Source organism: Anopheles nili, chromosome 3 (assembly GCF_943737925.1).
Source record: "Anopheles nili chromosome 3, idAnoNiliSN_F5_01, whole genome shotgun sequence".
Classification (NCBI taxonomy): domain Eukaryota; kingdom Metazoa; phylum Arthropoda; class Insecta; order Diptera; family Culicidae; genus Anopheles; species Anopheles nili.
Window position 1 is genome coordinate 58,247,419 of NC_071292.1, and position 23,204 is coordinate 58,270,622.

The 23,204-nt window shown below is 51.0% G+C and overlaps 1 protein-coding gene across 1 annotated transcript in view; it reads left to right on the forward strand.

Annotated features, from left to right (window-relative positions):
* The window catches only part of LOC128722694 (protein giant-like), a 42,631-nt gene extending 20,047 nt beyond the window's left edge, over nucleotides 1-22,584 (forward strand). The window contains exons 2-5 of the mRNA XM_053816369.1: nucleotides 19,728-19,885; nucleotides 21,600-21,834; nucleotides 22,168-22,421; nucleotides 22,498-22,584. Of these exons, the coding sequence (XP_053672344.1) occupies nucleotides 19,728-19,885; nucleotides 21,600-21,834; nucleotides 22,168-22,421; nucleotides 22,498-22,584 (734 nt within the window). The remainder of the gene's footprint in view (nucleotides 1-19,727; nucleotides 19,886-21,599; nucleotides 21,835-22,167; nucleotides 22,422-22,497) is intronic.
* The last annotated feature ends 620 nt before the right edge of the window (nucleotides 22,585-23,204 follow it).

Below are 23,204 nucleotides of genomic sequence, written 5' to 3' on the forward strand. Positions count from 1 at the left end.
TGCGTGAACGTGGTTTTTTCGAGCGGCATTGGTTTTGTTTGCTTGTTTACGCGCGCATTTAAGGCTGTTTTTCCAACTCATTCCCCACAAGCAAGCGGTACAAGCACACACACACGCAAACAGTACCACGCAGACGGCACAGACAACCCAAACAACACGCGGGCGGATGGTGAAAGGTGACAATTTTTACCAAACACGCCACGCTGGAACGTCTGGGAGGCCGGAAAAAGGGAAGCCGGATAAGGGAACCGCGATCACGGGTGTAGATATGCAGCTTTTTTTTGTTGTTTTTTTTATTTGTTTCTCTTTCTACCCTTTTTTATGCTGTTCTCCTTCAAAGCCTATTTCCTTTAGCGATAAAGATCGTGCGGGCCAAATTAACAGCTTAATTGGGGCGAGCTGGAAGACAGCGGAGTGAATAAGCTTTTCTTGTGCATGAATTGAACCAACTGCAGTGGAATGCCACAAGCTCGTTTGATTATACCAAGCTACGTGTGTTGGATTCTACACCTGTTGGTTGTGCATTATGGTACTACTAAAGACAATTGCACTACTCCTTTAGACTCCTATAGGCAATTGCACTGGAAAAATGTCAATCTTTTTGGGAGTTTGTAGTTTTTAACGCAACGTACCACGTTTTAGAACGTGCTAGCCTCCAGAAGAACGGATTGCGAAAATAAAACTTACCGCTTCTGAAACGTGCTCCCAAACATGGCCGAAACCGAAAGGGACGCTTTCAGCTCCCCGTCAAATGCGTGAAGTTTCGTCAGGACGTGCCGGTGCGCCGGTTCTCCGACGACTTTGAACCGTCAGGCGTAGCATATATCCTTCAAAACCCCGCTAGACCCAAACCTGGGCCACACGAGCCATGGCAGAGCCACAAACAGATAGTTACCGCGTACGTGCTTCTGCATGAGCCTGCGTGCGCGTGCTTCTGTGTTCTGACTTTCCGCGTTTAACACAACACCACCGGCGTTCTTGGTTCAAGCATTGAGAAAAACAAAAAAATAACGCATAAAAAGCACCGCTTTAAAAACCGCTTTGTTTTTACGCTAGCGTTTGCCGCCGCTGTTTGCGAAAGAAAAGCAACAAAAACCAAACGGTACGCTCCGATGAAAGTGAGAAAAGGGTGTCGGGAAAGGGGCCTTCTTCTTTATCGACTTCCACCATCTCGAGCACCCCCCCCGGGGCGGTTGGGGGTTCGTCGCTTTGTAAGTCTTTCGATTGGCTTCCAGCCTGAGATGAGCACCGCACGATCGTGAAACGGAATCGAGCTTCGTTTTCCGCGTTGCGGTTACGGGGCCGTGTTTGAAAAGAGCCACATGATGGTTGGTTTCGATTTCGTTTTGAATGATTCTGCCGCTTCCTGAGATTATCGATGCCGTTTCCTTCCCGTGCCTTTTGCATTCATCGTGCGACGCGTTGGGCTTCCTCACTTGCGCTTCGACATTTGCGCTCCACGAGGAATGTGCATCCTAACCGGTGAGAGGCAGGCGCCCGAGGCCCCGAGGGTTAAGTGGCACCCGTTCGCTAGGAAGATCCTCACCAATTCGCCTAATGCAGTGGGATTTGAAAAGAGTGAATTCGCAGGCACGATCTCTCAACTGTTCAACCGGTCGGATGGTGGGTTTGAGGTTTCGCAAAAATAAGCGAGCTATCCTTGTCTTTGAGGATTAGGAGACCCGAAAAACTGCACCCGAACACGGGGCCCTGGCGATCGCGGCAGTTCGATAATGGCAATGCTCGACCACCACCGACCGGTGATCGTGCGCGCGTTTTGGAATACGAAACATTCACCAAACATGCACCGGAGGTGACGTGCGGTCGTGTATCTGCGATCGACCAGAAACCGCAACCGAAGGAAGCAAGCTTTCGTGATGCGACCGCTCGTGAATCCATTTCCAGTCAATTGAAGAGAGAGAGAGAGAGAGAGAGAGAGAGAGAGAAGCGAAGAGGAAGGAAGGACTATTGTTTCTGTCGGGAGACGGGCGTGTAATCGTGGGGTGAAAATTCATCAACATCGTGGGATTGATTATTGGTGAGCCGTAATTTCAAACCATGCCGAGCTTTTCTATCATTATTTGACTAAGAGCAAAACGAGACTGGATGGAAGGCTGGGATGAAGCGAGACAGGCGAAGGAAGCCCCTGCCGCTTGCTGATCACTTTTTAATGAGTTGTCATGCGCTGTAATCTCAGTTGCATGCTGCACGAGCGATACCCTAGCGCTCGTTAATGAGAGCACACTGCAACAGGGGACGGCTTTATCAATTCTTTTGCCACGTCGAAGTCGAAGTCGAAGGGCCAATCAGTGTGCTGCCCGACTGGCCTGACAGCCAACAAATTTCAAATCAAGACATTTAAAGTTCAACAAAAACGAAAATCGAACTCAAATGTCATCCTGAAAATGAAATAAAAGCAAAAAAGCAACACCTCCCGCCTGCAGAGAAAGTCAACTGGTGGGAAAAACGGAACCATTCGGAACAGACCGCTTCAGCGTCGGGTTCGTGTTTCATCACGGCACCGGAACCAGGGGGCCCGGGAGCGAAAGGAAACCGAAAATCGAAGCGACGAAATTAACGGAAAACTTTCCCCCGCTGGCGAGCGCTAATAATAGGCCGCCTCGAGGGGCCCCATAACACTGGCCCCACTGGCACGCGGGAGTTTTTGAGCGTATGTGGAATCTGGATCGACGTCGTCTACGTCATAAATGTTGGCCGTCGCATCGTTCGTCTTATGATGCAACGGTTCCCGCAGCGTCATGTAACTGCGTGGCAAGTGTTAGTAGTTCACCGGAAGTACGCTCAAACACTTCGAGCAACGATTGTAAACAGCAATCACATACTTCGCAAAGGAAGCGAAAACCCAACGCAAGCCTTTTCCGTGCGATTGTCTCTTCCTGGCTTCGTGGAAGTGCTTTATGCACTTTGGTTTCGGTTTCGCATTTGTGGGCCGCTGGCAAAAACATAGCCCGCTTGAAGCCAGGAATCACAGACCCCTTTCGCTGCGGTTTGCCTTTCGCGTTACCTTTCGGCAAGAGCGAACATGCAACAAATTGCACGCCAGCTTGCGTCGTGAAACGGAAATGTCATTCGGGAAAGAGCGGCGATGGTGATCTCGGGCTGTGAACCCCCGCCGTCTGCAGGACAACGCTTCCTCGTGTAATTCCGGTAGCAAACCAACAAACAGGCTGCTCACAAATGCATTCGAGCCGTTCATTTTTCTCCGCACTGCGCTACTTTCAAAAATGCAGCTTCGATCAGCGATCGACGAAATTCGGGGTCGGTCGGACGAATTTATTTTTAGACTTCAGGACCTTTCCCAACCCCGTCTGCGACGTGACCGGAAGCCACTACGGTTCAGTTTTATTCGCTCGCTCGCCCCGTTCCTTTGGAGCGTTCCTCAGCGTGTGTATGTGTGAATGGAAAGAGGGAGTGTTTTTTTGCATCCACGTCCGCATACGCCAAGTGCACTTCTCACCTTTCACGTTTCGATCGATCGTTTCGGTGTTCGGAGCCTACTTTTACCGCGTTGTCGCCGAGGTGCGCAAACGCACGCGAACTACTTTCGCGGTAGAAAGCGAGAGTTTTGGTTTGGTTTTGTTTGCTCGCACAGCGCGCCACATACGTGCGTCGGTGTGTTTATGCGTGAAGGAGTTGGGAGGCATGTATTCAGCATGCATTCGCATCATGTGCGGTTGTTTTGGGGCCTGCCGCGATCGCACGCCATCGATCATGATGGATAGGCGTTACGTGCGTTACGTAAGGTTCGATGGGTGGAAAATGTGCGATGGGTGGGGCGAACTCTTGCGGCAAACGGAAGCCGAACCAAACTGTAGCAAGCTTGGCCCTCCCTGGTAGGGGATTGAGGAAATTAAAATGCAGGAAATTGTTAGTCGGACAAGAAAGTAGATTAGTGCGGTGTGGGCTTATTTGCGCCTGGGAACGTGCCTCGTGGTAAGGAAAGTGCGTAGCATTACGCAACGCAGCCCGTTCTACCGGAATCGCTGACATGGCGGTTTTATTTTCGGCTCACTTAAAGTAGATCGTGAGCTTTTCATATGCAGCACTCCGGAAAGACGCACGGCGACGTTTCTAATGCTCCATCTGCACATGCACGGTGCCACTCATAACGTGCCTGTGGACGTGTATTCGATTTGCTAAACATGACTCGAAGCCGGTTTTAATCGTTCGCTTTGATTTCCACCCGTTGGCCCGTTTGCCCCTGTCAGCGGACTGACGTGCAACAAAAGTGCATTTTACGAGGCCAAAGGTGCCGCCAGCGTCACTCAAACTTTACCTCGCTAGTGCCACGACTTTCAGCGTGAAAAGTGGAAGTGAAACCAGCATAGAAATCTGCTCCATCGCTCCATTCTGACCCGGCTCGGACGGATCGAGTGCAGCAACCTGTCAGCAGCGGTGACGGGATTAAGCTAGATCCCTTTCCGCACAATTAGCCGGTGCCGCTGACGATGGGGACGGTCCCGGACACGATAACTCAGGCCGGAAAAGTCCCGCCGAAGCGTCCCGAGCGCGCATAAGTACATAGATTTTTCCGCTGCCAATCAGGCAACGACGTGCGGTCGAGCTGGCTGCAGCGGAAAAGGCACAATTTATACTTCCATTGTGCGACCGGCAACGCACACTCGTCAACATTCATCACGTCGAGCGGCTGACGGGCCAGGGGTTGCTTTTTTTTTGCCCTACCCGATTGAAGAAAGAAGGAAAAAAACGCACAAGGTTCGTGTCTTGCCCGCCACAGGCCAGAGGGCTTCGGGCATTGAAGTCTTTTGTTTATCCGAGCTGAACCGTGGGGGCGGCGGCTCGTTATTGTTTCTTTGTGGCGCCCGCGCACAACATTTACGCCCCACCGGGTCCCTGGAAGGGCGTCCCGGTGTTTTCCCACAGTTTCTGGCCTTCGATGGAAACTCTCCGAAGGCGTGGGACCGTACGCGTAGCTGCAGCTCCTTCTTTTTTCTTGCGAACATTCACGGCCTCACTTCCGGTGCGCTCTCACCGGGCGGAAGTGGGAGATTTTTTTTACGACGACACAATGTTTGTGTGAGAGAAAGAAGGATAGAGAGATAGAGAGAGTGAGAGTGAAAAAAAGAGAGTACCTTCAGTGTGCGATTCTGCGCAGTTTGCTGTTAGTGCCTCTTTCTTATCACATTTTGGGGGCGAGAGCTTACCGCGTCATAAATCACACATCATATCAGTGACGTAACGGGTCGATGTTAATGAACAACGCGTGAAACGCCTTCCACCAGCCGGTTGAACTTTCATCGAGCGCAGCTAAAAGGTATAAAAGTGAATTAATACAGCCACATTCGGGAGAGAAAGAGAGCAGAAAAAACACACCCCATTGAATGGAAAACTGCGCGCCAACAAAAAAGTGGTGAAAATTAAAGGCGGTGGAAAATTAAAATCAGAAGTGAAACTTCGTTTCCTTCTTCCTGTGCTTTTGCCCCTCCCCGTCTAATGGCCACTTTTCAAACCAATTTGTTGCGCAATATGGTCTGTGGCGAATTTGAGGCACAACGGGTGCGAGAAAAAAATAATGTACGCGAGCCCAAAGTTACCATAATATCACTAATGCCGCGGAAACGAACACGAGACACAGAGAGAGAGAGATAGAGATAGAAAGGGAGGTAGAGAGTGGTAGAAGAAAAAAAAAGGCTCACATAAACCAGACCCCCAGAGGGGAGAAATAGAAGCTATGGCGGGCAGATGTTAATAAGCTACCCAGCAGCGACTCCGGGCGGTGAAAAGTGAAACTTTCCTTCTTAATTAATCGCTGCGCATCTGCGGCGGCGTTCGGTTGCGGCTGATTCATTATCTAACACCGTGCTTCTTTCTGCTGGTGCTTGTTTCTTTTTCCCTCCTTCTGGTGTCTGTGTTTTTTGCTTTGCTTTTCCAAGTTGGAATGAGAAACAGAGAACATAAGGAAAACGGAAAGGTGTGCGCAAAAAAAAAAACGAGCCAAGGCATGCTGCCTTCTGGGCACGGGAAGCTTTTCCGCGTAGAAATCGAACGCCGGCGGCTTCCGAGACCCGCTGTCGCTAGTTTTCCGTATCGAATTTCCACCCGCGAGCGAGAACTCCCGGGCACCGGTTAAATTAATTACCTCACACGGAATCGGGAGTGAGGCCTCCTCGGATGGACACACTTCTTTTGCTGTTGCCGCCGCCGCCAAAGGCCAGCCATTGCGAAAGTCATCCGGTTGGAACTGCGTCCCTTCTTCACCGGTGACCACGTCCCCGTAGGGGATCGTGATGAGTTTTTCTTCATCTCCCGGCGTGTCTCCTCGAGGAGGTATAGCTCTTGAGATGCGCATGTTTTCGCTTTCGACATGCCCGGGTGGAACAGATTGGAGGGCAGAATTAGCATATGCAACCGCTCATCGGATTCCGGAACGAAGTGAAACGGGCGGTGTTGTTGCGAAAAAAAACCGTTCCTCGGTAAATTCCCCACTAAATGTCAAACGATTTCCGGCCTGCTTCCGGCTCCGGCTTATCCATTATCTAATACCGTCTGCGCCGAAGAGGCGATCGATTTCGCGACACCAATAACGCCACCGAGCCACCAAAAGGTCACGAAAGAAAGTAGCGGATATTAGGCGGGTATTAGGCAAATTTTGCAGCACCCATGGCTGATGGCTGGCGTTACTCGGAGTGGGCTTTTTTCTCTGTTCTCTCTTTTGTTGATAGAGTGGAATTATTGTGTGTACATTTGCATTATGTGCCCCAGTCGTGCCCTAGTTGCTAATCGCACCAGGAACAAGGAACATTAGAAAATAGTGTGTTTCGCGCCTCAACGAGAGCAAATTGAGTGTCACGGCAAAACTACTCTTCCGCTCGAGCCCTCCAATGGGAACAAGGTCCGAAAGGGCCACAAATTTCACACCTCACTCAGGAAAGTGAAACCAACAGAGTGGTTAAAAACCAGGGAAGTAAAACCGTCCACAACCGGCCACAAAAAAAAAAGCACACGACACGCTTCGGCTAATCCATTTCGAAGCGCTTTTTAGCTTTTCCATTTCATTTTTTTTACGCCATAGTGCCGAGTTCCATGGAGCCGTGAAATCAAATCACTCGCGCTTATGCAACGCACGCAGGCTAGCAGGATTAATTAGTGCATCCCTGCCTGCCGTGTGTTGGCTCTTCCGAATGCGCCCCGCCCGGGGCTTTCGATTACGACCTCGCGATCGGATGATACACCGAGGATGCAACTCCTCCCAAGCTCACCGGACATTCGGACGCGATAAAGCCGATAAGTTGACCAAAGGACGGGTGCTCGTAAAATGGCGAATTTATTATTCATGAAGCCACCCGGAGCCGAGATGGGTCCCAGTGCTTTCCATAAATTTCCATTGCCGTTTGGGCCGCTGTTTGGGTGTTTTTTTTTTTTGCTTTAGTGTGTCTACAAAACGAACTATTCAAAGAGATATATCCTTCGGATCGCAGCCAAAGGCGTTGATAGCTGAGGTCGTCGCGTAGGTTAAGCTCCGGCTGAGGGGGATTTTCTTTTGATTTTTTTTTCATTTTGGCAGCAATAGGTGCGGCCGCCTTTTTTGCGGCACTCGACCGGAGCCTGCGCCTGCGAGAGGATGCAGAGTATATTGGGTGGTTGGAGGATTTTTTTTTCTCTCTCCTTCTCCACCCGATGTCCACCCGTTCCGTCGGGTGGCTGCGCCTTTGGAAAACTTTCACCACACCGTAGCCGAACGAATCTACGCGCCGGGGCCCCGGTCGAACGTCGATGTCGACGTCTGCATCGTTGTTGCGTGCGGCTTCTCCACCGCCGAGCATGCGTTTCGCGTTTTCGGCGCTCGAGATCGATATCTAGTAATACTATCCGGCCCGACCCGGACACGCGCGAAGCAGATGACATTCCCGCCCCGGCGTCCCACGGGGTCCCAGGGTGGCCGGATCTGCGCAGGAACCAGAGGGGTTCGGTTCCGGCCGAAACGGGTAGAACCGGTTTACCTTCCCTTTCGGAATCCCAACGGCGGTGGTGGGTTGGGAACTCCCTGGGTCTCCCGAGAAGGAAGGTCTCGACGGACGGGCGAAATTCAGTGCCACCTACGCGCGATTCGCTTTCACCAGCTGCTGACCTCGACGCGGGGCTGATCGCGATCCGGCCCGATGACAGTGAAATGGCGAGAGAATTTATGCGCAGAACCCAGGTCTGAGAGGGCCAACCGACCCGTAGGTGTGAGAGAAACGATCCTTTTTCGACCCCCTTATCACCGACGTGGCGCGGTTGAAGGCAAGTTGCCGCAGGTCACATTGGCGATCGTCGCGCAAACAAAGGGCCCTTCCCATCCGGGTAGCCGGTGTATCGGTGGGTCCGTGTGGGCTCTTCCTGTCGAACAATCGAACACAGCGACCGAACAAGGGTACAGACCACCGAACAGGGTGTTTGTCCACGGGGCAAGAGGGCTGAAAATCATAAGTCGTGCAAATGACGATCACGATAACGACCAAATCGTGTCCGTGGCAGCGCGGGATGGGATGCCCGTTTGATTGCGCTGCCTTTCCCGGCATCCCTTCATTAATTAACAGTTAACAAGCCACCGGCATCCCGCGGTGTTGAGCGAACAAACCGTGCCATCCGCATCGACATCGATGTCCACGCGAACAGACGGACGACGAAATGCGCACCTTTTCGGTGTGCGAAGCGGACCAAAGCTCGCGTGAGCACACCATCCCGATCGCGATCCAAGTTCCGTGCTTTGCGATGCGATCCCCAGGCCATCCTGGGCCGTGCCCTTTCACCTTCCGGGGGAGGGAGGCTTTGTACGAAGGGTACAACTCCGTCGGCGTAATTAAGCGATCCACGGTGGTGTGAAAAGCGAAATTTTCCCTTTGTTGCAAACGGCCGTTTTATGGCGCTCGGAATTACCGCAACATTAGGCGAGCCGTGTAATTGATTCGCTACAGCACCCCCTTTTTGCGGACGGAGGTCGATTATCAAACAACAAACAACGAACGCAAAACGGCTGCCAGTTTTGGGGAGAAATTGTAACGCACATCCCGCGCATTGTTTCCGGTTCCGAATTGCACATTCGGAAGCGTGGGAAAAGTATGTGGCACTCGGGTCGAATTTGGGGTCACCGCAGTAAGGGATGATTTATGGCAACGCATCCCTTCGAAGGGACTCCCACTGGGTCAGTGATCTGTCGCCTGCACCTTCCCATGCTAATGGACGAGGGTAATGATGGTAACCATAAACATAAAACTCCATTCCGATGTTTTACGACCAGCCCGCACAAGGAGTGGGCACTTATTGTGGCGTAGGTGGAAGCGAGCATACGGCCGCTGAAAAGCCTCATAGCTAGCGAACTGATAATTCGTTGCGGCATTGAAATATGGCTCTAATATCGGGCCCGAATGGACCAAAACTTTCGAACGCGCCCTCGCCCGATCGATCAACGATCAATTTGCGTGCCAGAAGTGGTTGAATATTACTCACCACCACTTTCTGCAATCGGCTGAAATTAATCGCTCTCCGCACGGAGATAAATACGTTCCACCATTCCGTCCCGGGTGAAGGTGGAATAGAAACAACGTTGCTTTTGCGACCATTACATGGAATCCCGCTGTTTCGGCCCACACAGCCACTCGCTTTCTTTCCACCACGGCCATAGACGGCAGGGTCTTGTAGAATTTCTCCCCTTTTTTTTCGATTACCACCCTCCGGGCGATGGCGGATCAAGCTCGGCATCTAAAAGCAAATAGCGAAGCCGGAAAGATTAACCGCGTGACATTAGTGCGGCCGGATTGCTTGGAGCGTTTCGAATGTGTGGCCAGGAAAGCGACCGGACTTTTGCTCAGAACCCGGAATTGATGGGTCGAATTTTCCACCACATTCCTGCGGGCTTGGTAAAGCCAATCCAACCAAGCGCCCTTTCGCGTTGTTAGTGGAAACTCAATGGTTGCTTCGACTCGACTGGCGTCGTCGGAACGGAGCATGCGTTCAGTTGTTGGGCTTGTGTTGCTGCAGACTTTCCGCGTTCAACGGGGTTTCCTCGTTCGATAAGCTGCATAAGGGCTGGTGTGCTTATTAAATTAGTTGCTGTATGCGCGGCGTCAACGGCATTTCCCACCTACAAAACCTTCAAAACGCAAGCCGAACAAGCACATGAATTGCAACGGGCCAGCACAAAATTCAAGGAGAACTCAACGGAGCGCAGAAAACCCGCAACATGAAGCGGAGAGAAACGCACAAAAAAGCACACCTACCCACACACACAGACATACGGCAGGACCGTTCGGCACCAGGTTGACCTGATTTCGGCACCAAAATTGAGGGTGAAGGTACCGCGTCAGATCCTTCCACCGTGTCGCGTTTTGCGATCCGATTACGGTGAACGGCTTACCCTCTGGTTCTGGTTTGTCCGTCCGGAGTTTGCTTTGTCCCAAGCGACGACACGGTGGCTCACCCGCTCAGCCAGGGTCGCTTTCGAGCCTTTGTTCTTCGCCACATTTACCTCAATGGCCCTTCCCGAAATTATTACCACTGTGGTGACACCGCCGGATGGGGATCGGGACAGCGCAACAGGCGCAACCACGGTAAGCTAATCCTTCTCTGTTCTCCGTTCCGCGCGAGGTTGGAGCGAGGAAAGTTCGCCAGACAGACCTCGGTTCGGTTTCCTTGCCTTGAACTGCCTGGCAGGAGATGGCGAAAAAAAAGAAGAAAATAATAACAGAAACGAGTTAAAATAAAAGAGAAATCGCATCCGGGATCGTTCTTCGGGCGCCAAAATGGAGAGAAAGAATAATGAACGTGGGCCACCTGAAGAAGGCAAAAAAAAAGTTGCATTGCGATGGATGGGTTTGTTTCCTCCCAACAGGGTCCAACGGTTTCGAGGGGGGGGGACAGAATACTGCCGACCCGAATCCCGTCGCTGGCTGACCTCCAGAAGACACAAAAGGGAACACGTTGGGAAAGGTTCAATCCGGTTGCCGTCGGCTCCAAACCGGACGAATCAGACGAGAAGCCTTTGGCAGATGGGTCCACTTTTGAGGTCTGGTCCGGCTGCCTGTAGCGAACAGGATGTCTCTCATTTTGATGCGCGTGATTATTCATGCGGCCGAAATGAATCAACGCCACCGGAACCAGGCAGTCGATCAGGCTCAATTGCTTCTGCCACCGCGACACGAGTTATCCGAGTAATGCGCGTAATTGAACGTAATTACGCGTGCTTCGAAAATGGCCCTCTCGCCGAATTGTAGGAAAATTTCCGCATTATAACAAACAAAATTAGCACAAAATACGCACACTTTCCCCGCGGGGTGGTTTTGTTTTCTTCTTCGGAATAATGCATGCCGAACCGGTCAGACAAAGAAAAACACGAATCCGACCTGCCGGAAACACCGATAAACATTTAAAATACGACCGTACCGTGGGAGGAGCGAGAAGGAAACCCATCTACCAGGCTCCGTCCAAAATGAAGCTTAAAAATTACAACAACGAGAAAAAAAAATACGACACTAAAAGAGACGCACCATGATGAATGGATTAATCGGCTATGCCGCACTAAACGTAGGGGGGGTGCGTAAGCTTTGGGGGTGCACCCGAACAAAGAGAGAAATGTCACTTTCGCGCTCGGTGTCTGTTCTCCCGACTGGAAAGAGACGCATTAGCATAAAGAGAAACACGACCACTGGCCCATTACTGGCTGGACACCCGCAGACAGCGAGCCACCGTGCGGGGTGCCGAAAAGTCCGGCCAAATTCGGCTCACAATGAGGGTGGAAGGCTTTTCCACTCCCACCACCACAACGCGAGGGGGGTGGGGGGGGGGGGTGTTTAATTTCGTTGGCGTGACGGTGTGAGGCGTGCGCGAAAAAAAAAAACAAAACAACAAAAACGTGCAGGCTCCACGATTGCGGTTGGCTCGCTCTCATAAATCAGAATAAATTTGGGCGCATTATTCTTCTGCGCCGCCGTTCGCGCACAAAGCGCTTTCACGTGATGGGGTTGGTGGAAATTTGTTGGACGAAATTTCCCTCGCTCGCTACGCATGCTACGCCAGAGCGGAAACGCGAACACGGTTGCGCAATCCGTGCGCCAATTTTAATCACTTTCGCTACCGTCTACGGCGGATTGGCTGAAAGCTCCACAGACGCAATCCTGGTGCTGATAAAACCCAAACCAACGCTTTCTCGATGTCTGCCACAGCAGCCCACCGATGAAGGGAATGGAAACGGCGACCTGTTGGGGTGGAGAATTGCGTGTGAACTTCCCGACCCGAGGCTGCCAGACGCGGTGATAAATTCCCATCACTCTCATGGTGGCCCCGTGGATGGCAAGGCCGGGCATCATGTGCCAGCCCTGGAGGCCACCCTGAGGCAGCCAACTGGGCACCTCACGCGCCATCTTGTGCCACCCCTTTTTCTCGCCATTTCACTGGCCACTCCCGGGCGACAAGTGTCTTAGCGGTGGTCGGATTAAACGGTTCCGTCGTTTCGGTACCAGAGGGGAAGCCATGATGGAGACGAAAATTCGGAATGGATTCGATGCCATTTTAGAGGCGCTTTTACTTTCACCTTCGCAGCGTTCACCACGCCCTGGCCGAACGGTGGGACTGGCGAGCCCTTCCAGGTCGTGGCATTCGTGAGTTCTTTCCACTTTTTTTTTTATTCGTTCGTTCGTTCCACCGCCCAGCGAGTCGAGCGCGGTTTCGGCTCAAACAAATGAACGGCGACAGGCGATCTTTAATCTCGACCGACTCGGCGAAAGGTGATGGAAAGCAAATTAATGCTTCGCTTCTTCCCTTTCGCTACTGGCCGCCGGCAAGGCCACCAGCACAGATGATGGCCAGCGGAAGTAGTTCCGAAGGGCCCGAACAAAAACAAAGCTCAATGGTATCGAAAAGTCCTGTTAATGATTCGTGTACTTAAGACAGATGATATATAATGGTTTTTTTTAAATAAAAGAAATTTAACAGCATGGAATATTAAACACAAAATGTTGATCCCTGCAACGACCTGCATGCAAACGGAGGTACTCAACCTGTAAAAGGTCGCCCAATTACCCGGCCTAATAGCTTCATTTCGGTCGCCCAGCAGGCCATGCCAGCCGGTTAATGAGCAGACATTGCGCGCGCTTAATGTGGTGTCTCGCGTTGGCTCGAAATGTCACCCGTTCGCGGGCAGTGAAAATGTTTCCTTGTTCGCACAAATGCACCACCCCGACGATCGATCGTTCGAGCTGAAAATAGCACTCCCGAATAGCCGCGGAAAAATAGATGCGAAACAGATGCGATCTAAATCGCGCATGTGTGTGTGTGTGCGAGTGCGCCCTTCAAAGGGACTTTGCCGGCCGGATTCGTCGTTAATGATGCACGGCGAAGGCAATGGACTCGCAGAGCAATGCGGCATTGAAATATCCGCGATTCGCAATTGGCTCTCGGAATTAAATACGAAAAAAAAACTTTTAATATAAAAAAAACCGTCAAACCATCCAACGGGCAAAGGAAATTGAATTCACCCTAAGCTTCACCCCGGCAGTGGATCGTCGGGTGGTTTTTGTTCCCGGATTAGGAATTTAATTTCCCACCCTCTCCAGGTGCTCTCTAATCCAATAATCCACCTATCCCCGACCATAATGGCGGATGGCACCGATGGGAAAAAGTGGCATACGATCGCGTGGAGATCGAGCGTTGGAGACTCACGAGCGCACGCCGGTTCAGTACTTCCGGCAATTATTTAACCACCCCGTAGGGGTACAAAAACCCACCCCCTGAACTCGAAGCCGAGCGGTACTTGTTTTTCCACCCGCACTAACGCACTTTCCTCCCATCCTCTACCATCAGCTACCGTGGTGTAGAGCATGGGTTAGGGTTTGGTATCGACCCCGAACTCACTGGGATGACGGAACGAAAAGAAGACTGAAAAAACAGAAAATTGTACTGGCCCTACCTTCGACCCTCATTTCCGTACCGCGGCGTACCGGGTGCGGGTGTAATCATACCACCAACGGATGGATCAAACGCGCAGGGTGACGGTGGCTGCTGCGTGCACGCGAACGAACGAACGACGCTGCAAATGTAGCTCAAGGGTGCGTCGCGATGGATTAGAACCGCGTTTACGCGTTTTCTTTTGTGTAGCGTCACCGTCCGGTAGGGGCAGCACCCGGTCCAGCAGGTGCAGCGAGTCATAATTTAGACGTCACTCGAACAACTGCATCATGTGGCTTTCCGCAGTGCACGTTAGTGCATTCGGTGCGAATGGGACGCTCCGATGCACCACGCATGACACTGACCTGTCGCATAGCCATAGCGTCAACAATGGATCGGTCGGAAGGTGGCCGGCCTCGTTCGTCCGGTCGATGATGGATGCGAGCCCGGCGGTGATGGGACGGAATCCGTACACCGGGCATCCCGAACAATGCGTACCACACAACTCGTTAGACGTCCTTAACGACTCGTTTGCCGTCTAGCGTCCTTTTCGCGGTACAATTTGCAGCCCATTCATTATGGAACGCGCCGAACGGAACGGCGATTAGCTGTGGACATAGCCTGGCGGATGGCGCTGCAATTTGCATATCCGGGAAAACATTGCAAATACGCGGGACGCTGTCCGGGTTCGCGATCCTTTGGGGCCGGATCGCGTGTACACGATAATGCGCTTATTGGAAATCAATTTCGCGCCCATCATTATCCGCCCAACCGTTGCGCGAGCGGATGGAAAAGAAGGAAATTTCGCAACCCTGGTTCCGCGAAGAGTCTTGCAAGATATGGTACTACCTTCGCGGTCCTCGTTTCCTTGTTGATTTGTGGTAGCATTTTGTTTGCCAGCGGATTGGGAAAAGGACGGGCGACCCCGGTGTGTGCCCACGTTCCGGCACGTCCCATTAGACAAAACGCACTCCGATGAGGCCAGCGAGACCTCCCGCGGAATGGCAAGGTGCGTTTGAATGGTGGCCATTTTGCATGCAACAAGCGGACCGATGGCGTTGCTGGCGACGACTCGCGAAAGCGCAAATAAAGCCTGCCACTTGGGGGAAACTCTCGGAATCGCAAATGCATGCGCAAATATTGCACGTGGAAAGGTGCAGCACTCGAACAGGTTCACAGGTGGAGTAACTTTTTTTCTAAGAACGGTAAAAGAAGGCCCAAACCAGAACGGGACATCTAGTTGGGGTTTAAAGGTGTGAGTTTTCGTTCAACCCTTTAAAAGGAAAAGAATCCCGGTCAGGTATGAAAAATCAAACTCAAAAACCTTCCAACAAAACCCCACTACCGTTAGGACCGGAAACAACGCAGTGTGCCAAGCTGCATCACATACATACACACACACACGCGTTGACTCTTTTATGGCCTATTTTCGCTTTCCCCGTTCCGCCGGCCAGTTGGAAAGCTTTTCTCCTTCGCTCGACGAGCAGCCGCGCCGGTGCATTGTATAATTCACATAATTACAATTATGTCTTTTGCAACATTACCTCATGCGAATGCGCAATTTCCTCTGCTTCCTTGTTTCGACCTGACCGCGTGGCTTGTTGGCGAAACGGGTGAGAGTGGTGGCGCTTGTTTAGACGTGGAACAGAGGAGGAAGGAGGAAGGAGCGGGGACACAAAGCCACATTCCGGTCGGTGGAAAGTGGTGGCGAATTTGCGGCTTTGGATGCACAAACACGCCATTTTCGCTCACCACAGATATAGAGATAGAGGAGCGTGCAGCGTGAGCTTATCGGTTGCATCGACGAGCTTTCGAGAAAAAAGTGCACCATAAGAGGGCGCTTGGAAAATTGAAGAAACCCTTTTTTCCAGCAATATAGCTCGCGTGAGTTTTGCTTACTTAATATCATGTACCTTAGTGAGCACATCGTTTCTCTTCCACGTCCTAAAGCACTCAAAGTGTCCTCGAAGCCAATACCGATTCGGATAAATCTGAGGCAAATAAGTGTTCGAAAGCACCCATAAAAGCACTTGTTTGCTGTCGACAATGTACAAATTGATCGGCCACTACACCTGGTCTATCTCGTGCTTCGCAGCATAAAACGTCCGCTCTGTCGGTTTATTGGCTCACTGGAGTGGCTTAGAGTGCCACAACTTTTTATTGACAGATAGATGATAAAACCGTTGCCCGTTGCGCAATACGACCGACCATCTCGGCCTTCCGTCTATCCGGCGAACAAAACCACTACTCCAAACCAACCGTCGAGTCCACCGACAAGATCCGAGCGAAAGTTTCAACGACTCCACGCTAGAGGAACGACACATCAAATCTCTGAAGTGTGCCCACAGGAAACAGGCCCCACAAACCAATCGATGGCATGTTTTATGGCCCGGTCTTGTGTCTCCGCAACGAGCCAGCGACCGGTTTTCTTACATCCCTCGCTCTTGTGCCTCACCGTTCCATGGATCGAGCAGGTCCGCTGTCTTGACTTTGATGACCGATTTCCCGATCGGCCCACGGTTATGGGGAGGAAATTTAATTTTCCACCTCTTAAGCCCCCGGAACGGAATAAAAAAAAAGAAGCGTAATCTGTCCATAAATAGGATCCCTAGGTTCGGCCGAGAGATACGCGATCGCGTTCGCTTATTACAGCACGCCTCAGCGCGTCCTGACATGCCGCCATCGCCATCGTCATCGTCTTCGTTGTCGCGAATGTCCCTGCATGGCCGGTTGATGGTGCAGGTTGCGCAACAAGAAGCAAACAGCGGACGCATCCGTCGTGATGGCAGGCGCAATGGAAAAACCGGTTGTTCGGACCGGGGCCTTAATGAGAAAATTTCACTTTCATCCGCAGCCTAGTTTTTCGCGCGCGGGCACCTTGCCACCTTGTTTTTTATTATTGGCATAGTTCCGCTGATTTTGCTTCCTGCTGGCGTTGGTGCGCTTGACCAACACCGTCACCGCTCGCGTCTAAATGGTTCGGGTATGTTGTGTCGGCACCCCGCTGTCGTGATTTAGCGCTTTCCGCTAAGTGCGTGCGATCGCGTTGTTGATCGAAGGAGAAACTTTTGCCCGATTACGATTTGTTTATTTATGTGTCAGTCGTAGCATCGCCGAACACTCCTTGGTTGTTTGGTGGTTTCACAACACTGACACCGATGCCATCCGGCCAGAGAGCGAAGATTACACCAGGTTTGTTAGTTTCCGGTTTGTCACAGGCAGTCTGTACTACGTTTGGCAAAACTTTCTTTCGCACAGGACAAGTTTGTATGTCGATCCAGCTTGCTGCCAATTTGCTAAAATAAGAAAGCTAAAGCATCGTTTGCTCGATTGGCATCGTTACCTAATCGATGTTACACCTTTTCAACTCTATTATTGGATTGTGACACTTCCTGATTAGTGCACACTTGCAAGTGGTGATATCGAATATCACCGAGAGCATCATCTTTGGAATCAAACCCTAAATGCAATTAGCCTTCTCTAATGAAAAGGATACCATCCACCAGAAAGCAACCAAGCACCATATTGGTGCCTGTGTTCCCGTCCGACCATAACACATAAATCAATTCGATTTAGTTGACAAACGTCGTTGGACGGCCGGAATCGGTTACATAAACGGAACACACTGCCCGGAGAGAGTATACGGTGTTGTAAGCCACCGTTCGGGTATGCCCAGAGACCTAAATACCGTACCGGGCTAGCGCGAGGAATTCCTTCATTCCCGAGCCACCGCTCGATGGCCTTAGTAACTCGGTGGCTCAGTTTCCTTCGCAATGGTCGCATACCCATGTTACCACCCTTACTGCCATCCATCAGCTCAGTTGTGTTGCTCACTGGGTTGACTTTAATTACTATCATCGGCCCTTTTTTTCCGTCATCGCGCTCAATCGTCACTCCGCAATGCGAGAACCGGTGGGAGCAGCTTTGCCGAAGAAAGGCGTTCCGAGGCGAATGCAGCCATTTCCCGCATTTCCCACCATCACGCGGGCGCGCTCGCGCGCGTGAGGTGTTTCGCGCCAAAGCAACGCAACAGCGCTTGGTCGCCGCTGGGGAATTCCAGCTCCTCACCAACTAGGAAGTGCATCGGAGATAGCCGAGAAACCGCAAACCCGGTCGTAACATAATAGAGGCGCTGCGGCGCAAAACCGTTGCTTCCGGCGATCGCTCAAACATTCAACACATGCGCCACGCGATGTCGACATTTATGTGCCCGGTTGCCTCTCGGGCTGGCGGGGCCATGTTTCTATGTTACGTGTCTTAATGTGCATTTCCCTGGGAGCGGGGAGCAGTGAGGGAGAAAGCGACGCCGTCGAGGATGAAATTTCACTTTCATTTTCTTCTCTGTTTGTTTTCGTTCGTTCGTGTATTCGTTCGCTCGTTCGATGGAGCGGATCGAGCTGCGTTTGGTTACCTTCCGCCAACAGGCTCTCGAAGACCCATTTTATAGGAAAGCCGCAGCCTATTCGCTCGGCTAGCAACGATTGTTTCCTCCTTGACGCTTGTTTTCTTCCACCTTTTGCGCTTTATTTCGCTCGTCGTGAGCGGTGAGCGCATACAGGCCATGGAAGGAAAAAGCAGGAAACATTCCAAAACCAATAAAGCTTAATGACGGACCGCGCGCACACACCTGTAGCCTGGTTGCTGCGCCTCGAGGCCCCTAGGTACTTACTCGAGCTTGATAGTGGCCAACTGATACGCTCGACGGTCCTTCTCGTTTGTTCGTAACATATTGACCGATTTCTGATTCCGATCCAAGTTATTGCGGTCCAAACATGACGTGGATGCTGCAAATGCGCTGAAAGGGCTTCTTCATTTCATAAAAGTTGTAGTCAGGGGGACTTATCTACAAATATCAATAAATTATCAAATGGTCACAATAGTCTTATCTTGACGTTTCTTCTTCTTTGCCGAAGTTTACCAGATTTCAGCTTCTTTTACCTTCCTGTACTAATCCGTGTTTACGAGTACCATTTCACAAGTCTATGGAGCAACACCTAACTCCTATATGATTATTGAACGTCAATCAAAACTAGGAACCCCCATTCCGAGTTCGCTTTGGAAAATATCCTTCTGTCAACAAATATCCTTCTGTCATCCTACCGACAGCTGTCAAGTTGGGTCGATAAAAACGCGCAATTTTATTAGCGGACACTCTGAGATTTTCCGCCAAAATTTCCAGTCCATCTAGTTGTGCAAGTTGGTGTAGTTCGTTACTTAAGAAAAAGGTGTAAATTTCCATGGATTTCAATTTTAATACGCTAGTGAAACGCTTGATTGAGGGCTCCGGTAACAAACTAACCTTGGGATTCCTTAACAGCTACTGAATACGTACACGTTGCGCTGCTAAAACTCAATCAATTGGCTTACTTTTTACTTATCTATGTGTCTTTCCAGTGTTTCTCACTAATGCACCAGTAAAAGCGTGCTTTTCATTTATTTTTTCAATTGCTTTCAGTAAATTACTCAGTCGATTGAGGTCCACGGATGGGTCATTTATCCTCTACTTAATTCTCAGCGACTTCACAGCACATGACGTGAAGCATTTACTAGTTGTCTGTGTGTCTAGCTAAAAAAGTTAATATTAACCCTTTGAACCTAATCACAACTGTTTAAACTAATGGCGTCGAAGGGGATGGGCGCCGCCAATCAACATAGTGTGACCGTGTGTTTTAACGCTTATTAACCGGTTTTATGATTTCGTTTGTCCCAAACGAGGGGGGAAGCAGGTGCGACCAATCGTCCTGTGACAACCCGACCACCACCGTACACCCTTTATGATTTTCGACGGAAAAATCTATAATTCATGGTAGTCTTTTTATTTTCAGGTAAAACAAGCAATAACAAAGATATCTGCGGCGAGGACAAACACAAAGAGGAGGGTGACCCATGGAACGTCGATGCACACTCAGCGTTCCTGGGCCCGAACCTGTGGGACAAAACCCTGCCCTACGATTCTGATCTCAAAGTGCATCAGGTGAGTGAGGTGAGCAAAAACGATCAAACTTTACTTCTTTGCATTAATCGTGTCTGGTTTGTTGTTAAGCGTAGTTCCGTAATTGCTTGCTTTTACGCGTTTGAGCCCGTTCGTGTGGACGTCGCGATGGTGAAGGGGACCAGAATGTCCGTATCGTCATTTGGATGACGGATTCGTAGGCGATGTTTGCGTTTTATACTGGCCACAAATTACTTAATTTTCCATTTGCGCGGATACACTAAAAAGAAGCATAAATGAAGCACAAACTATTAGTTGCTTGTTGGTGAGGCATCGGTTTAGGAAATCGCATGGCAGTAAGAGACCGTAGTAAACGCTGGTGTACAGCCGTGATAGCGAAGAAAGGAATAACCAGGAAATAAGAGACAGAGAAGCAAAGAGCGAAGCGAGAAGAGATGGAGAGAGAGAGAGAGAGAGAGAGAGAGATAGAAAAAGCGGAAGCTGAAGGAAACTCGATTGGAAATCTTAGAAGCCCATAGTTTGTCTGAGACAATGGTACAATTAGGTTTTTTTCCTTCTTTTGCTCTCCACCCTTAGCTTGTCGGTTGCTATTCCGTTTGTTTCTCGATGCTTCGGTTGCTTTTCCACACCACGCTGGGCACGGCAGTCGGCAACCGTTGCGTCAAGAAATGCACCACCATCGTGGTCTTCTTCCACCGAGTGCCAACCCTCCGGCAGTCAGCCGGTTAGATAAGCAATCACCTCCACCGGGTGCCCGTGGCGGCGAGACTCACACCTTCCGCCGCGACGGCGAGATTGGTATCGGTTTCGGAATTATTGTGCTTTTCTTTCGCCGCCCAAGCGCACGGTTGGTTACGGAAGGAGCCTCCAAAGAAAAGCGGTGGAAAACTGAATTTTTCGGGTATCTCGCATACAAAGAGCAACCGGAGGGTGAAAACCACCCTATCGTTCATCAGTATGACGCCCGTCCAGGAAACCGAGCGAGCTCCTCACCATGAGTGAAAGTGAGTTGAAATTTGTGTGGCCGCACTATTGCCACACTTAATAGACCACCACCACCGGGGTGGGTTGTTCAGGGTGGTCGCGGAAAGGGAAGGAACCTTTTTTTCTCTCTCTTAATTTTGGAACTAATTTCCCGCCAAACGCTCACGTGCCCCGTGGACTGCTCGGGAAAGCCCTAGCTATTCTCTCGTCGAGTGCAAGGAAATAAAATTAACTCCTAAAATGACCAGCCAGCTTCGCGCTGTCCGCTGATGGTGGCCACTGTGTGGCTCGAATCTTGCCAGCTTGAAAATCGAAAGTGAAGGAAATAAACGAAACGAAACGCGTGGCGTTCGTTCGATGAACTTTGCTGCCCCATGAAATTTGGTAATAATTGAGTTAATGTTTGCCTCCCCCGACCGGTCGGCCGAGAGTGTGGCAAATAGGCAGAGCGAGTGCAAATCCCCCAAGTGGAAATTTAAAATCGAATAGTGTACAACTTGGGTCCCGTTAAATCATAGCGTAAAAATGCGATTAATTTGTTGGTAGCTCAGGTTTTTTCGGTAGACATTTTACCTAACTGATTTTTTTTTCGTGTATCCGTGTGTAGTATTTGATAGTAATATTAGCAAATTGCCTGCCGTTGTGCTTGTCTTGTCCGCTTGCTTGTTTGGTTGCAGTAACTGCGTCGTATTCGATGAAGCTCCCCGAACTAACCGTACCGTTATCCTTTGCACCTTGCACCATGCACACCTCGTTGCAGTATGCTGACCTGGACGAGTTTCTCTCGGAAAATGGCATTCCGTACGATGGATTGCCGAGCAGTCACCTGGGCAACTCGACCAGCCTGACGGGCCAGCGGTCGGACAGCATTGGCCACTGTGCGGGTCTGTCGCTGTCCGGCCTGGGGCAGGTGACCACCAAGCGCGAGCGATCGCCCTCGCCATCGGATTGTATGAGCCCGGAAACGATGAACCCACCGTCACCGGCCGATTCAAGTAAGTAGCGTCCCCTACCGGTGTGAAGATCCGGACCAGGCGCCTCCAGCGCCGTCCAGTGGTGATCGCATTCTTAGTTCATAAGCTAGCGATAAGGCTAATTACGTTAGGGCCCGTTATTTTATTATTTTTCTTCCTCGAATGAAGACACGGCTGCTGTCTTTGTTCGAACCGAATCCATTTTCCAACCACAAACCCATCACCATCCATTTCCTCCATCATCGTCGTGTTTCATCATCATCATGTCGCGGCATTCATGCATTCCACCCGTCCACCCCGTTTTTGGTTGCTCTTTTTTTTAAGGATCATCTCCCTCATTATTGTAAATGTTAGTTTTCGATGTTACAGCGTTCTCAATGTCGTCCACTCGTGATTTCGATCCGCGAACGCGCGCCTTCTCGGACGAGGAGCTAAAGCCCCAGCCGATGATCAAGAAGTCCCGCAAACAGTTCGTCCCGGACGAGATGAAGGACGACAAGTACTGGGCGCGCCGTCGAAAGAACAACATGGCGGCGAAACGCTCCCGTGACGCGCGCCGCATGAAAGAAAACCAAATCGCGCTCCGTGCTGGTTACCTGGAAAAAGAGGTGCGCTTCGGTTTGGTGCGATTGGTCGTGAACCGCGTTTCTCTAACGCCTGTTTGCTCGCTTCCGACTTTTCTAGAACATGAACCTACATCGAGAGGTGGAGCAGCTGAAGCAGGAAAACATGGAGCTTCGCGCTCGGTTGTCCAAGTACCAGGAGGTATAATCTTAGCCTATCGCGACGCCACTCACGCTACTATTACTACTAGTACTCCGGTCGGTCGCTGTACGGCGGCCGGCCCCATCCGGCATCACCGCTTTTACCATCCCGAAACATCACCATCGTCGACACCGTACCGGCCAGTCGCCGTCGCCGCTTCGATATCGTCTACCAACGTTACCACCGACCACACGGGCATCGGCAGCTTAATTCAGGGCGGCAGCTTAATACGGCAGCTTTTATCCGCCACGATGCTTTCCGTCGGCGATCGAGAAAACGGGCGGGCGATCGTTTTACCATTTTATGCCTCCTTCCCGAGTATGACGGCGGCAGCGGAAACCCCTTTTGGGTTCGCTGGGTCGCGGCGTAAGGCCACGTGGCAAACCATAAGGACACACATGCACACCGCCAAACTGACGAGCGACACGTGTCCGTACGCGCGCGCGCGAAAGGATCGGTGGTTCTCGGCGCAGAGAAAAGGCTATGTAGTTGTACGTTAATATTTTTTTTTCTTTCGGTTGTTACTAATATAACCCTAGCATGTACCGTAGGCTTTAGTTGACTAGTTGACAGTTGATAGCTAATAGACGCTCCAGTAGCCAGGGCCGGCGTAGCAAGCAATTGTA